General features: G+C 42.0%; 1 protein-coding gene across 1 annotated transcript in view; it reads right to left on the bottom strand.

Moving 5' to 3' along the window:
- SWAP70 (switching B cell complex subunit SWAP70) overlaps positions 1 to 8,891 on the bottom strand; it is a 73,299-nt gene extending 64,408 nt beyond the window's left edge. Inside the window, exon 1 of the mRNA XM_043481135.1 lies at positions 8,691 to 8,891. Within this exon, the coding sequence (XP_043337070.1) occupies positions 8,691 to 8,789 (99 nt within the window). The 5' untranslated portion in view covers positions 8,790 to 8,891. The remainder of the gene's footprint in view (positions 1 to 8,690) is intronic.
- Between the last annotated feature and the right edge of the window lie 4,955 nt (positions 8,892 to 13,846).

Here is a 13,846-nt window from a genome sequence, read left to right on the forward strand (position 1 = left end):
AGATTAAAAAATTTTGAGGCTAAGTGCCTACATGGGAACAAAACACATGACATTATTCACAAGAAATGCAAACAACTGCACGGCCAAAATTTAAAAACATTTAGTCGAAAATCTATCATTGAGAAATGAATAAAGATTCAAAGTATTCATGTTGCTCCTCAAATTGTTTTCATTTAGATTCTCACTAGTTGTGAGCTCTTTTGCCCCAAAAGGGCACAATTTAAAACAAAACAAAATCCTGTGTTTCTAAAAACAACAGGATAAAAGTGCAGAGACAATAAGCTTATTTCAAGATATTTCCAGCACTGACAGGTAATTCACACTGCAACCATAATTATAAAGTAAAATCATAATAGACGTTGCAAAAATATCAGTAAATTTTACTATAATTAAGAAAACAACATTTACTAATAACAGTAAAAGTAATAACTTTAAGGAACTTTTTTACTGAAGTATAGTTGATTTATAATGTTCTTCTAGTTTCAGGTGTTCAGCAAAGTAATCCAGGTACATATGTATGTGGAGGGGGGTGTACATATATTCTTTTTCAGATTTTTTTCCCTTATAGATTACTACAAAATATTGAGTATAGTTCCCTGTGTTATACAGAAGGTCCTTGTTAGTTATCTGTCTTCAATATAGTAGTATATAGATGTTAATTCCAAACTCCTAATTTATCCTTTCCTCCCCCCTTCCCCTTTGGCAACCATAAATTTGTTTGCAATGTAGAAATTTATTTCCTGTGGATATTATTTCATTCTTCTTTATGTCTAGGTAATATTCCATTGTGATACATACATATATATATCTTCTTTATCCATTCATTGTAAATAGTGCTTCAGTGAACACTGAGATGCATGTATCTCTTTTAATTACAGCTTTCTCCAGATAAATGCCCAGGTGTGAGATTGTTGGATATGGCAATTCTATTTTTAGTTTTTTAAGGAACCTCTATACTATTCCGCATAGTGGCTGCACCAATTTACATTCCCACCACCAGCGTAGGAGAGTTCAATTTTAAGGTACATTTAGATTTCTAGAAGGAATATTAAAAAAGATCAGTAACAATGGTTACCTTGAGGGTAGATAATGAGTGTGGGCCAGGGTATAGATGATACTTTTCACTGTCCTAAATGCTCTTTTGAAAATTATGAATTTTATACCATAGGAGCTACTCAAAAAGGGTTTTTTTGGTTTACATTTTTTAAATGATAAGCTTCATCTTTTCATCTTCTTAGAATTGCATATATTAGAATTCCAAGAATCTCCACTAAGTAACACTGGAGATTTGGTATCTTTCTGCAAGACCATCGAAATTCTAAATCATCTGAAGATATTTTTTAAATATCAGTGGAGTGCTTCGCTGGTGGTCCAGTTGTTAAGAGTCGGCCCTGCAATGCAGGGGATACTGGTTCCATCCCTGATCTGGGAAGATCCCACACGCTGCAGAGCAACTAAACCTGTTCACCAAAACTACTGAGTCTGTACTCTACAGCCCAACAGCTGCAACTACTAAAGCCTGGGCACCCCCAGAACCCATGTTCTGCAAGAAGAAAAGCTACCGCAGTGAGAAGCCAGTGCACCGCAACAGGAGGGTAGCCCCTGCTCGCTGCAACCAGAGAAAACCCACGCTCAGCATCAAAGACCCAGCACAGCCATAAATAAATACATAAATTCAATTAAACACCAGTGGAGAAGAAAATAATTGCTGCCTCTCCTTCGAATAATATGCCCAATATCTTTTTCCCTCATGATTTTTAGAAATGTACATAACCTAAAAGTAACAATGTCTGCTTCAGATGCCACATTAATAAAGTTTCCTAAAATACGGAATCTACACACAAATGTCCCTCCTTAAAAAACAACAACAGACAAAAGAAGAGCACAATCGAAACCGAGGGAAAAACTGGTGAAAAAAATTTCTGAAACGTTAAGCTCAATAATGTTTACTCAGCCACCTGTATGTATAGATCTTCCTATACAGAAAAATTTCCATCAAAATCTCTCTCAGTTTTTAACCTCTCATCAGTTATCACAGACTATACTAAAATTGCATACAATAAACTACAATTTGTTCTAAGGAAGGACTGTTCATGAATACAAGTATAAAAGCAAGTAAAGAATGTGTTTCTGAGATTTCTTTCCCACCATTAGTCTACTGCTATCTACTTTCACAGCCGAAAAGTAGATCTCTACACAATGAGAACAAGCTTAACTTACAACGGTAACTTAGTTTGGTATCCCTCTGTATTCCAGACTGAAAAAGAGTGCAAACCAATGACAATTTTAAAAAATGAGTTGCCTTGGAACACTGCAATTACAAATTAAGCTAATATAACTGATGACTTCTACAGGGGTACATAGGCTGACTATGGAGGTGAAGATCTATACAGCTACAACTCAGGTAGGGAGCCAGAAATGCCACAACTGGAGCCAGAGTCACCTGGAGAGGGTGCAGAGATTGCCAGCAAGAAGCTAGAGGGGATAACAGGAAATGTGGGAGGAAGACGGAAAAAGACTCAAGGTAAGGAATGAGGCAGAGTTGGTTCCCTATTTGTGGGAGGGCGTGGAGGCATGGAGGGGGTGGGGTGGGGGACTGGGGGTGGGTTTAACAAGAAACATTACTGTGACTAGAGGACTACTCAACATCTGCTTCTATAGTAGCTTATGTAAGTCACAAGTAGTTTCTAAATTCTTTCTATATTTTTATCTTATTGATAAGTTTAATGAAACTATGGTTGCCTCAACAAATATCTTTCTTAAGTTTCAAAATTTCTACAGATAGTAATTTTTGTTTTACTCAAAAACAGACTATTATTTAACAGTAAAATTTAGGTGTCAAAAATAAGCTTTTTGACTTGAGGCTGTCAAGGGGGAGAGGATGTGGGAGAGCGACAGATTGGGAGTTTGTGATTAGCAGACACAAAGTATTATATATAGGACAGATAAACAGTTAAGGCCCTACTGTCCAGAGAACTATATTCAATATCCTGTGATAAACCATAATAGAAAAGAATATGAAAAAGAAGGGGTGTGTGTGTGTGTGTGTGTGTGTGTGTGTGTGTATCTATATGTATAACTGAATTACTTTGGTGTACAGCAGAAATTAAAACATTCTAAATCAACTATACTTCAATCAAGTAAATTTTTTAAAACAATTTTTTTTAAAAATTAGTTTTTGAGAAAATAATAATAAATGAAACAACTGACAAAGGATTAATTTCCAAAATATACAAGCAGCTCATCCAACTGAATGCCAGAAAAACAAACAACCCACTCAAAAAGAGGGGAAAAGACTTAAACAGACATTTCTCCAAAAAAGACATAAAGATGGCTAACAAACACATGAAAAGATGCTCAGCATTGCTCATTATCAGAGAAATGCAAATCAAAACTACAATGAGATATCACCTCACACCAGTCAGAATGGCCATCATCAAAAAGTCTACAAACAATAAATGCTGTAGAGGGTGTGCAGAAAAGGGAATGCTCTTGCACTGTTTGTGGGAATGTAAATTGATACAGCCACTATGGAAGATGGTATGGAGATTTCTTTAAAAACAGGAATAAAACCACCATATGATCCAGCAATCCCACTCCTATATACCCACTCCTATACGCTCCTCATATACCCTGAGGAAACCAAAATGGAAAAAGACAACATGTATCCCATTGTTCATTGCAGCACTATTTACAATAGCTAGATGATGGCAGCAACCTGTCCATCAACAGATGAATGGATAAAGAAGTTGTGGTACATATACACATTGGAATATTACTCAGCCATAAAAAGGAACACATCTGAGTCAATTCTGATGAGGGTGATGAATCTAGAACCTATCATACAGAGTGAAGTAAGTCAGAAAGAGAAAGATAAATATCATATTCTAATGCATATATACAGCGTCTAGAAAAATGGTACTGAAGAATTTATTTACAGGGCAGCAATGGAGAAACAGACCTAGAGTATAGACTTATGGACATGGGGAGAGGGGAGGAGAGGGTGAGATGTATGGAAAGAGTAACATGAAAACTTACATTACCATATGGAAAATAGATAGCCAACAGGAATTTGCTGTATGTCTCAGGAAACTCAAACAGGGGTTCTGTATCAATCTAGAGGGGTGGGATGGGGGGGAGATGGAAGGGAGGTTCAAAGGGGAGGGGATATATGTATACCTATGGATGATTCATGTTGAGGTTTGACAGAAAACAACAAAATTCTGTAAAGCAATTACCCTTCAATAAAAAAATTTAAAAAAAAATAAGCTTTTTGTACTAAACTGGGGTCCCTCAAGTAAAATACTTATTAATTATAGCAGAGACCCAAACACATTTTTCTAAATGAGAACTATACTACAAAGTAATCTCCTTAAAAGTAAAAGATAACTTTATTCCCAAGATAATGCCAGTATTCCAAACTTTTCACAACTTCCGGCTTCCCTGGTGGCTCAGTGGTAAATCCACCTGCCAATGCAGGAAACACGGGTTCGATCCCTGATTCAGGAAGATCCCAGATGCCGCACAGCAACTAAGCCCAAGCGCCACAATTACTGAGCCTGGGCCCTAAAGCCCGAGAGCCACTACTACTGAAGTCCACACACCCTAGGGCCTGTGCTCCACAACAAGGGAAACCACTGCAATGAGAAGCCTGCACACCCACTCGCCGCAACTAGAGAAAAGCCCACATAGGAACGAAGACCCAGAACAGTCAAAAATAAATAAATAAAATTATTTAAAAAAGAAAGAAAACTTCACAGCTTCCCTTCAGAAAAGAAGAAATATGTAGTTTATGACCTACAGCTGGGAAAAATCAGTCATTATTTTACAATCTCCAAATATATATACATAATAATAAATTCTCAAAGATAACAGACTACGTCTTCTTTGAAAAATCCCTTCTCCCTCAGCACCAATGTTGTCCCAAAGTGGTCCTTACATTTCACTTCTGGTCCCCTGGCTTTTTTTCTTCCATCTACTCTAGCCGTTCTCCAAGGCCATGGTTGAATTTCTCTCCTCTTCCCATGCTTCAACTACTAGATCTGTACCAGCAGCCCCGCACTTCTCCAAGAACATCACCTCCAGCTAAACATCCAGCCATCAAGGACCTCAAAAACTCTTTCTTCTACTTACACACAAACACACTCATATGCTACACTCCAATCAAAATAAGTCACACAGAAGTCTCTATACATAAATGCCTGATGAATGTCTGTGGCCTGCAGTAGTTCACATGGATCCCCTAGAGCTAAAAGCAGTCAATAAATATCCATTGAAAGAATAAATAAATAAATGAATTAATGTTGTTGTTTAGCTGCTAAGTCATGTCTGATTCTTTTGCGACCCCATGGACTGTAGCCCACCAGACTCCTCTGTCCATGGGATTTCCCAGGCAAGAATACTGGAGTGGAGTGCCATTTCCTTCTCCAGGGGATTGAACCCTGTCTCCTGCATTGGCAGGCGGATTCTTTACCACTGAGTCACCAGGCTATCTGCTGAATGAATTAATAGAATGGGCTTAATTTTCCCCCATTCCACCTAATCACACCCTAGCTTTCTTCAGAAGTCACGTCAAAGTTTTTTTTCATGAAGTAATTTCACCAGTAAAAACTACTGGTCTCTTCCTCTAAAATCTCATGGCCTCTTATCTTCTATCACATTCAGCATCTTCCTCTCAATAGTATTTCTGTACTTCTTATCTCTGTCACCAGATCTTACTTTTTTTTTTTTTCAGATCTTACATTTTTTAAGGATAGGGTAACCCTCTGAGTAATATAATCTACATATATACCCGGAAAGACAGAGAGAGAGATTTCCCTAATGGCTGCCTAAGTTTTTAGTTTGCCTACCAAAATTAAAACTCTTTAAAAGAAAAAACTGATGTTTCTTTCTCCTCCACCTGCGCTATCCATTATTACCCTTAGAATTAAGCACAGTATCTGATAACACATGAAGTGTCACCACTCACGTCAAAAACTGTGAAGGTAGTTCAAAAAGATAAGTGTCAAAGGTATTTTAGAATGCCCATACAGTTCAAAGTAATAAATTTTAACCTCATTTTGGATGTGTAATTTCTTTCTATTTAATAAATCAATTCTATATTTCCTCCAAGATATAACTCTTAAAGAGCTTAAAAATACTAATTTTTTTATGAAATTACCATGATACCTTACACAGAGTATACACAAATGTCATTTAAAAACAAATGAATGAGCAAATTAAGGCAAAAATTCTTCCTAGCCAATGGATAACTGATTCTTTTGCGACCCCATGGACTGTAGCCCACCAGAGTCAACCTACAGAGTCAAAACTCCAAAAAGGAGAGAACTAAATAGCAATTTTCTAATATTTCCAATTCCAGACACATTGGCAAGATGAACAGAACTGAATCAAACCCCAAATCTCTCAGTTAAGCTGACAAAGCAACAAAATACAACTGCACATATGCATTATCAACATCTTGTGGGTAAAAGCTATGAACTGGGATTTACTTCCTGCTAGGCTTCCCATGTGGCACCAGGGGTTAAGAACCTGACCTGCCAATGCAGTGGATGTAATAAAAATGGGTTCCATTCCTGGATTAGGAAGATTCCCTGGAGGAGGGCATGGCAACCTACTCCAGTATTCTTGCCTGGAGAACTCCATGGAGAGAGGGGCTGTAGCCTATTGGGCTACAGTCCATGAGGTCAAGAGTCAACATGATGGAAGTGACTTAGCATGCACACACACCAAGCCTGCAGTCAAGAATCCTCTGGACACCTTTTCCATAAGTAACCACAAAGACAATGCTGAATGGTATACAACAAAAGTAATAGGAAACATTTCATTAATGCCATCAACTGGAAGACAAAAAAATGAAAACAACAGTGGAAACAAACAGAAACCAAATAGTAAAATGCTAGCCCTAAATCGAACCACATCAATAATTAAATGTAATTGGTCTGTACACACCAATTTAATTACAGATTATCAAAATGGATTAAAAAACCAAGAACCAACTACATGCCATCTAAAGAAACTCACTTTAAACATGGTGGTATGGGTAAATTGAAAGCAAAAACAGTGAAGAGTAAAATTCAACTCTGTTCATAATTACCAAAAACTGGAAATAACACAAATATTCTTCAAGAGTGAATGGCTTAACCATGGTATATCCATACAGTGGAATACTGCTTAGCAATAAAAAGAATTATTGATACAACAACATAAGTGAATCTCAAAGGCATATATGCTAAATAAAAGAAGCCAATGTCAAAAGGTTACATGCTCTATGACTCCATTTTTGTGACACTATGGAAAAGACAAAACTATAGCAATTAAGAACAGATCATTGATTGCCAGCAGTTAAGGAAGAGGGAGCAGCATGAAGGAAAATTTGGGGATGATGTAACTGACAGAGACCCAATTTTGGTAGTAGTTATACAAATCCAGCCCACTCCAGTACTCTTGCCTGGAAAATCCCATGGACAGAGGAGTCTGGTGGGCTACAGTCCATGGGGTCGCAAAGAGTCAGACACGACTGAGCGACTCCACCAGGTATGTTAAAACCCAGAACCATCCACCAAAAGAGTTAATTTTACTCTGCTAATTTTAAAAATTTATTCAAATAAAGATTAAGTGGATGATCTCCATGAATTGTTCCAGACTATGATTTTGTGTTTAAGAAAAAAAGAGTAGGGTGAAAGGAAAACAGGCAGAATGCTAGGTCTTACTGGCATAAAAGCCACTAGTCAGAAGAACCTTTTGATGACTGCACAAAATATACAGAGCAAACTCAATCTTCAGAAATTCACTCCCAGAAGAGGCTAAGATAACGAGACATTCATATCCAAAATGTGTATATTTTTAAATGCCTATGAATGGTTCTTCTTTGTCTGTTTCCATACTTTTAACTTTCAAGAAGCTGCCAATTTCTCCTGGCCAAGTGCCACTTGCCCTGCTCGGGGTTACTCAATTTACAAGCGTTCCTTTATTCATACCTTACTCTCCCTTAATGATGGGGTCTTTGGCAGTCGCAATAAAGATTTTGCAGGGTGCCAGATACAGCGCCTCACCCGGAAACTAAGTTCCTGCGGGACACGGCACACCCTGGACTCGGCACACCCTGGACTCGATCCAGACTTGAGGACGCCAGGTCTTCCTCACTAATCGGAAAGCGTCCCCCATTGCCACAGCGCCCCAAAAGCGGAGGCCGCCGAGGGCCGGGCTCTGGCGCACTTCTCCCTCCCTTCTCGGAACTGCCCGGTTGCCTACGTTGCGGCTGGCCGTTTTGAGGACTGCCCCGGTGCGGAGCGTGCGCCTTGGAGGGCTCAGCCCAGTCACCTTGGGCAAGCCCCTTCCTCTCCCAGAGTAAGGAGGAAACTTTGGATTAGTTTCCTAGGGAGCTTCCCACCGCCCTCGCGGAGTCTGAAACTTTCCCGGCCTCCAGCGCCAACAGGGAGCCGAGCTCGCCGCTCAGGGTCCCCAGCCCCGCGGTCCCTTGCTCAAGGTGAGCCCTGGGGAAACTAACGCAAAACGAGGAGGAGGCAAAAAAATGCCAAATGCCGGTCTCTGCCCCCTCCACCCCAAGCAGGCCGCTCGGCCACATTCTGGCCTGCCACTCCCTGTGGTCACCCTCCGCCGGCCCGCTTCCACCCCGGGAGCGCGCGCCGGGGAGGGGCGAATGGGGGTCCGGGAGAGGGTGTGCCCACCTTGAGTTGGGATTTGGAGACCTTGCCGCTGTGGTCCAGGTCGAGCGCGGTGAAAGCATGCCAGATGCCCTTGAGCAGCTCATCCTTCAAGCTCCCCATGGCTGCGGCGCTGCTCCTCCGGCTGCCCCAACTGCCCCGCCAGCCACTCGGTGCGTCTGACGCCCCTCTGCCTCTGCCTCCCCTGCCGGCCGAGCCGTCACGTGACCTCGCCGGGCCCCGCCCCGCAAGGCCCCGCCCACTCGGCGCCCGCGGGGGAACAGCGCTCCGCAGGGGGAGCGCGGAGTCGCGTGGTCTGCCTATCCATGCGGGTGTGGACGCCCGGCCTTGTTTCCCGGCTAGGAAGACAGACGACACCACGCACTCCCCTAGTGCTTCCAAAACCAGTTCAGGCCACTTTCGGTACTTGCATATCTTCCAAACAAGAGCCCCTATCCCGAGGAAGAATATGTGAGTAGAGGTGAGCAGCCTCCTCGGCTTCAGTACGCGTCCCGCAGCGAAAAAGGGAGCCCTGGTCCTGACCCGAGAAAGGGGTCACAGTCTGAGGAGGCCAGACAAGATCTCCAAAAATTCCCGGGCAGGGGCTCAAATGCTGGCACAGTTCCTAGTGGGAGAGGACATGGAGCCGGAGGGGAAGCAGGGAAGGACCTTCAGGGAAACTGGTTCATTCATTTCGGAAACCGTTTCTTGATGTCTACTGTGTAGTGGACTCCGGGGGCTCAGAGACGAGGTTTAAGGTGGGTTTAAAAGTCAGAGGGTCAGGCAACATTTTCTTTCTAACTCTCAGCTGTCTAGGGTCAGTTCACAACTTGCAGAGAATTTGACGTGCTGTTTCCTGATATTTCTGTCAGTGCCAGGCACAGTGCCCTGCATCTCCGATCCAAGACCAAATCTGGACAAAAAGGAGAGAAAGACAATTACCAAGAATTTTCAAAGGGAAATGGTTCTCAGATGGTTTTGTTTTCCTCTTTTATGTTCCTAAATGCATGTATATGCACTTTGTTAAAAGGAAAAGGGCATCATAAGCAAGGGTGATTTGGAGAGAGCAGAAAAGGAAGGAGCTACTTCAGTGAGCTTGAGGCCAAAGGGAACTTGGTGGAGCAGAGGAAGGGATAACCCTGTTGAAGGGAAGGGGCAGAAGCAGAGGGACTGTCAGTCTCTCACTGGAGGGCCCTCGAGTCCCTGCTTCTCCATTTGTCAGGACTTTGCTTTCTCTGCTAGAATCCAGTCTCCATCAGTGATCTTCCCTACTCCAGGTCAAGTCTTCCAGTCAACGAAAACACATGATTTAACCTCTAATTTCTTCACGCAACTCAGCTTTCCCTGGGTAGTGACAAAAAAGAAACCCTTCTAATTCTCAAGGTTCAGATTAACCACTAGATGACACTCCTCCTTCTCTCTCTGTATCTGGAAGCACCAGAAAGATGTTTCAAAGTTTTTGCTGGGGTGTGGGGCGTCACATGACCAGCACATTATGAACTTTCAAATTCTGACTTCTTCCACAATCCCCAGTCTCATAATCTGAACAAATTTTAAAGCAAAATAATGTCACAGGAACTGTGCTTTGGAACCTAGCAAATTATATCTACTGCTGCATCACCAGTTAACCCAAAAGTAGGCAGCTTAAAACAATAATAAACATAATCTCATATTTTCATCAATTCCTGGAATTTAGAAGCCATTTAGTCCTATAGTTCTGACTTGAGGACTCTTGAGAAGTTTCAGTCAGAATATGGACTGTAGTCATCTGAAGGGGAGGCTGGTGCTGTAGAAATTACTTGCACATTGTTTCACCCACATGGATGTGTTCACAAAAGACCTCAGTTCCTCCCTATATGGGTTTGCCTACAGCTATTTGGATGTCCTCACAACATGTCAGCTGGCTTTTCCCAGAGCAGGTGATCCAAGAAAAAGGTGGAAGCTGTAATGTCTTTTATGATCCTGCCTCAGAAGTCACATATCATCACTGTAATATTCTACTGATTACTCAGGTCAGACCTATTTAAGGTGGGAGGGGAACTACAAAGGAGCATGAGTATCAGAAGGGCTTCCCAGGTAGCTCAGTGGTAAAGAATCCACCTGCCAATGCAGGAGAGGTGGGTACAATCCCCGAGTCTGGAAGATCCTCTAGAGGAGGAAATGGCAACCCACTCCAGTGTGCTTGCCTGAGAAATCCCATGGACAGAAGAGGGTGGTGGGCTACAGTCCATGGGGGTCACAAAAGACATGGCTTAGTAACTAACCAACAATCAAAAAGCAAGAATCACTGAGGCCCATGTTGGAAGTTGGCGACCACACAGATGTAGGGTAGAATCCAAACTCCTCCATTTGCTCCTGTGGGCAAATATGAAGCTTCATTTCTTCATATGTAAAATGGGAAGGCTAATCTTTATCTTGCAAAACTGCTATAAGGCTTAAATGAGACATCAGTATATATGAGACACAGCACCCTGGTACCTGACAACTGTTGATATTTGGCTCTTGTGGTTTTCTGCTCTGTCAATTTAACTGAAATTCAGTTCCCCAAATTTCCTTTCCCAGTCTGGTCCCAGGACAGGACTGATCACAAGAGAAATCTGGGTAAGATTTGAAAGGAGCGAGTGAAGCAGAGTGGTAGCGCTCCATGGCTGATGCCAAGTACCAGCTGCAGCCTGTAAACTTTTTACTGACCTGCTGCCACCCTGTTGGCGCAGAGCAGCAACTGGTCCCCAGCTCCTCCACCTCCCACCACATCTATTTCAGCTTCTCCTAGCCTCTGCAGCCATCCAATGTAAAGAGCCGATTCATGGGAAAAGACCCTGTTGCTGGGAAAGACTGAGGGCATGAAGAGAAAGGGGCGACAGAGGATAAGATGGTTGGATGGCATCATCAACTCAATGGAGATGAGTTTGAGCAGACTCTGGGAGATAGTGAAGGACAGGGAAGCCTGGTATTCTACAGTCCATGGGGTTACAAAGAGTCGGACATGACTGAGCAACTGAACAACAAGCCTCTGGGGCAAGGCACACATGTAGTTCTGTGGTAAAGGCATTAACTTCTTGGGCAGGCCGCCTGCATCATCAATGTGAGAGATAGCTGTGGGTTCTGTTCTGACCTCATTGGTTCCGGTTTGCCCTTATGAATTCTAGTTTGCCCTCACTCTCTCCGAGTTCAATCCAAGTTGTCTTCCTGTTAGCTGTGATGACTATCAGTTTCAGGCCCATTTCTGGTCGCAGAGGCTACAGCCTTCCATAGACTTCACCAGCTTTCTTTTGTGATCCCTGGTTAGTTTCCTCTGGCCCTCACAGAGGATCCTCTAGTAAGCATGGAGTCTTAACCACTGGACCACCAAGAAATTCCCCCTCATAACTTTTTGAAAGGACCAACCCTGCTGTTAGCTTGATCTTGTGTTTCTAGCCTCCAGAAACATGAGATAATAAATTTCTGTTATTTAAGCCACCAGTTTGTAGTACCTTACCATGGCACCGCTAGCAAACTAATAGTGTTGGACAAAAGGTTATAGCTAGCAAAAAGTTTGGCAACACTGTTAAATGGCACAATGTAAAACATAGAAAGAGTATCTAATGAAAAATAGTATGGATATTTAATGATCTAATGGATCTGGCTAAGGAGATTTTCAGTCATAATGCTGAAATTGCCAACTGGTTTCTTCAATTTGTCTAAGATAAAATACATGAAGGGAGTTGAACTAAAGATGGAATTGTTCAATTTGGAAGCTGCATTTAGAGGGACTGTAACAAAGCCAAGATATGCTGGGTTCAAAGATAAAACTGTTTCTAATTCCCAGTTTCTCCTGGTAAAAGACCTTCAAAGCAGGACATAGCCTAAGAGCAAAGATTAAATCCAGCACACTTCAAGAAAAGTAGAGGTAAAAATCATCTCAGGATTTTTTTCAGTTCAAGGATCCAATGCAATATTGAAAGGTATGCTTCACAGATACTCCCAATTAGACAAAAAAAAAAGCTTTAAGACTTTAAAGAGCATTATCTCAGAGCATCTTGACTCTAAGACTAAGGAAGAGAGGGGATTATATTTAAGAGACTTCAATGCATTTAGTGGGCTTCCCTGGTAGCTCAGACAGTAAAGCCTGCGATGCAGGAGACCTGGGTTTAATCCCTGGGTTGGGAAGATCCCCTGGAGAAGGAAATGGCAACCTACTCCAGTACTCTTGCCTGGAAAAGTCCATGGATGGAGGAGCCTGGTAGGCCACAGTCCATGGGATCCCAAAGAGTCTGACGTGACTGAGCAACTTCACTGGTGGTGGAATGCATTTAATAGAAAACCCACAATGTTGTTAAGAAAATGATATTAGTAGAAGCACCACCAACTTGGACAGAAAAAAACATAGATAGTTCAGAATGAAAAGTGGCCTGGGGGAGGGACAGCAACGTTATAGGAACAGGAAGATGACAGAGAGCAACCCATTTGCAAACATAGGCTATTTCTTATGCAAAAGGAATAATGACTGACTACAGAGCCAAGAACCCAGAGGGAAAAGCCAAGAATTACAGAGAAACACTTTTAAGCAGGACCAGGCCTTAGTCAAGGAATTAAAACATATGCTTGGATGGATTTCAGAACTGCTATGAACCAGTGACTGCTACCCGCCTTTCATCCCTCTCCCCTCCACTTTTTTGAATGGGAGTACTTGTTATAGTTATTCTGTTCCTATAATACCATTGCATGTTGGCTAGTGTACAAAAGAGAGGTAACATAGCAGACCTGACTGCTTAACCTTAGAAAAGTCTGCATATAAATTTGACCTTTGGGGAAAAAAATGGTTGGTCTTTGGCTGGCAACTGGGAACCTAGATTTCAAGAAGGCTCCCACCATTACTTGATTAGAGTGGCTCTCTATGCCTACTAAACTGTTTGGTCAAACAATATGGTTCATGTTGAATATTCGTCTTCTATCTGGGTGTCTATGATTCAGGTACAGGTCAGACAGAGGCTACCTACTTGATTAACCCTCAATAAAAAACCTGGGCATTGGGTCTCTAATGAATTTTCTTAGTTGGTGACATTTCACATGTGTCTTCACAATGCATTTCTGGGGAAATTAAGCACATCTTGTGTGACTCCATTGGGAGAGGACTCTGGAAGTTGCCCCTAGTTTTCTCTGAGCATTGCCCCATCTGCCTTTTCCCTTTGCTGATTTTG

The sequence above is a fragment of the Cervus canadensis genome, chromosome 11 (assembly GCF_019320065.1).
Source record: "Cervus canadensis isolate Bull #8, Minnesota chromosome 11, ASM1932006v1, whole genome shotgun sequence".
NCBI classification, from domain to species: Eukaryota; Metazoa; Chordata; class Mammalia; order Artiodactyla; family Cervidae; genus Cervus; species Cervus canadensis.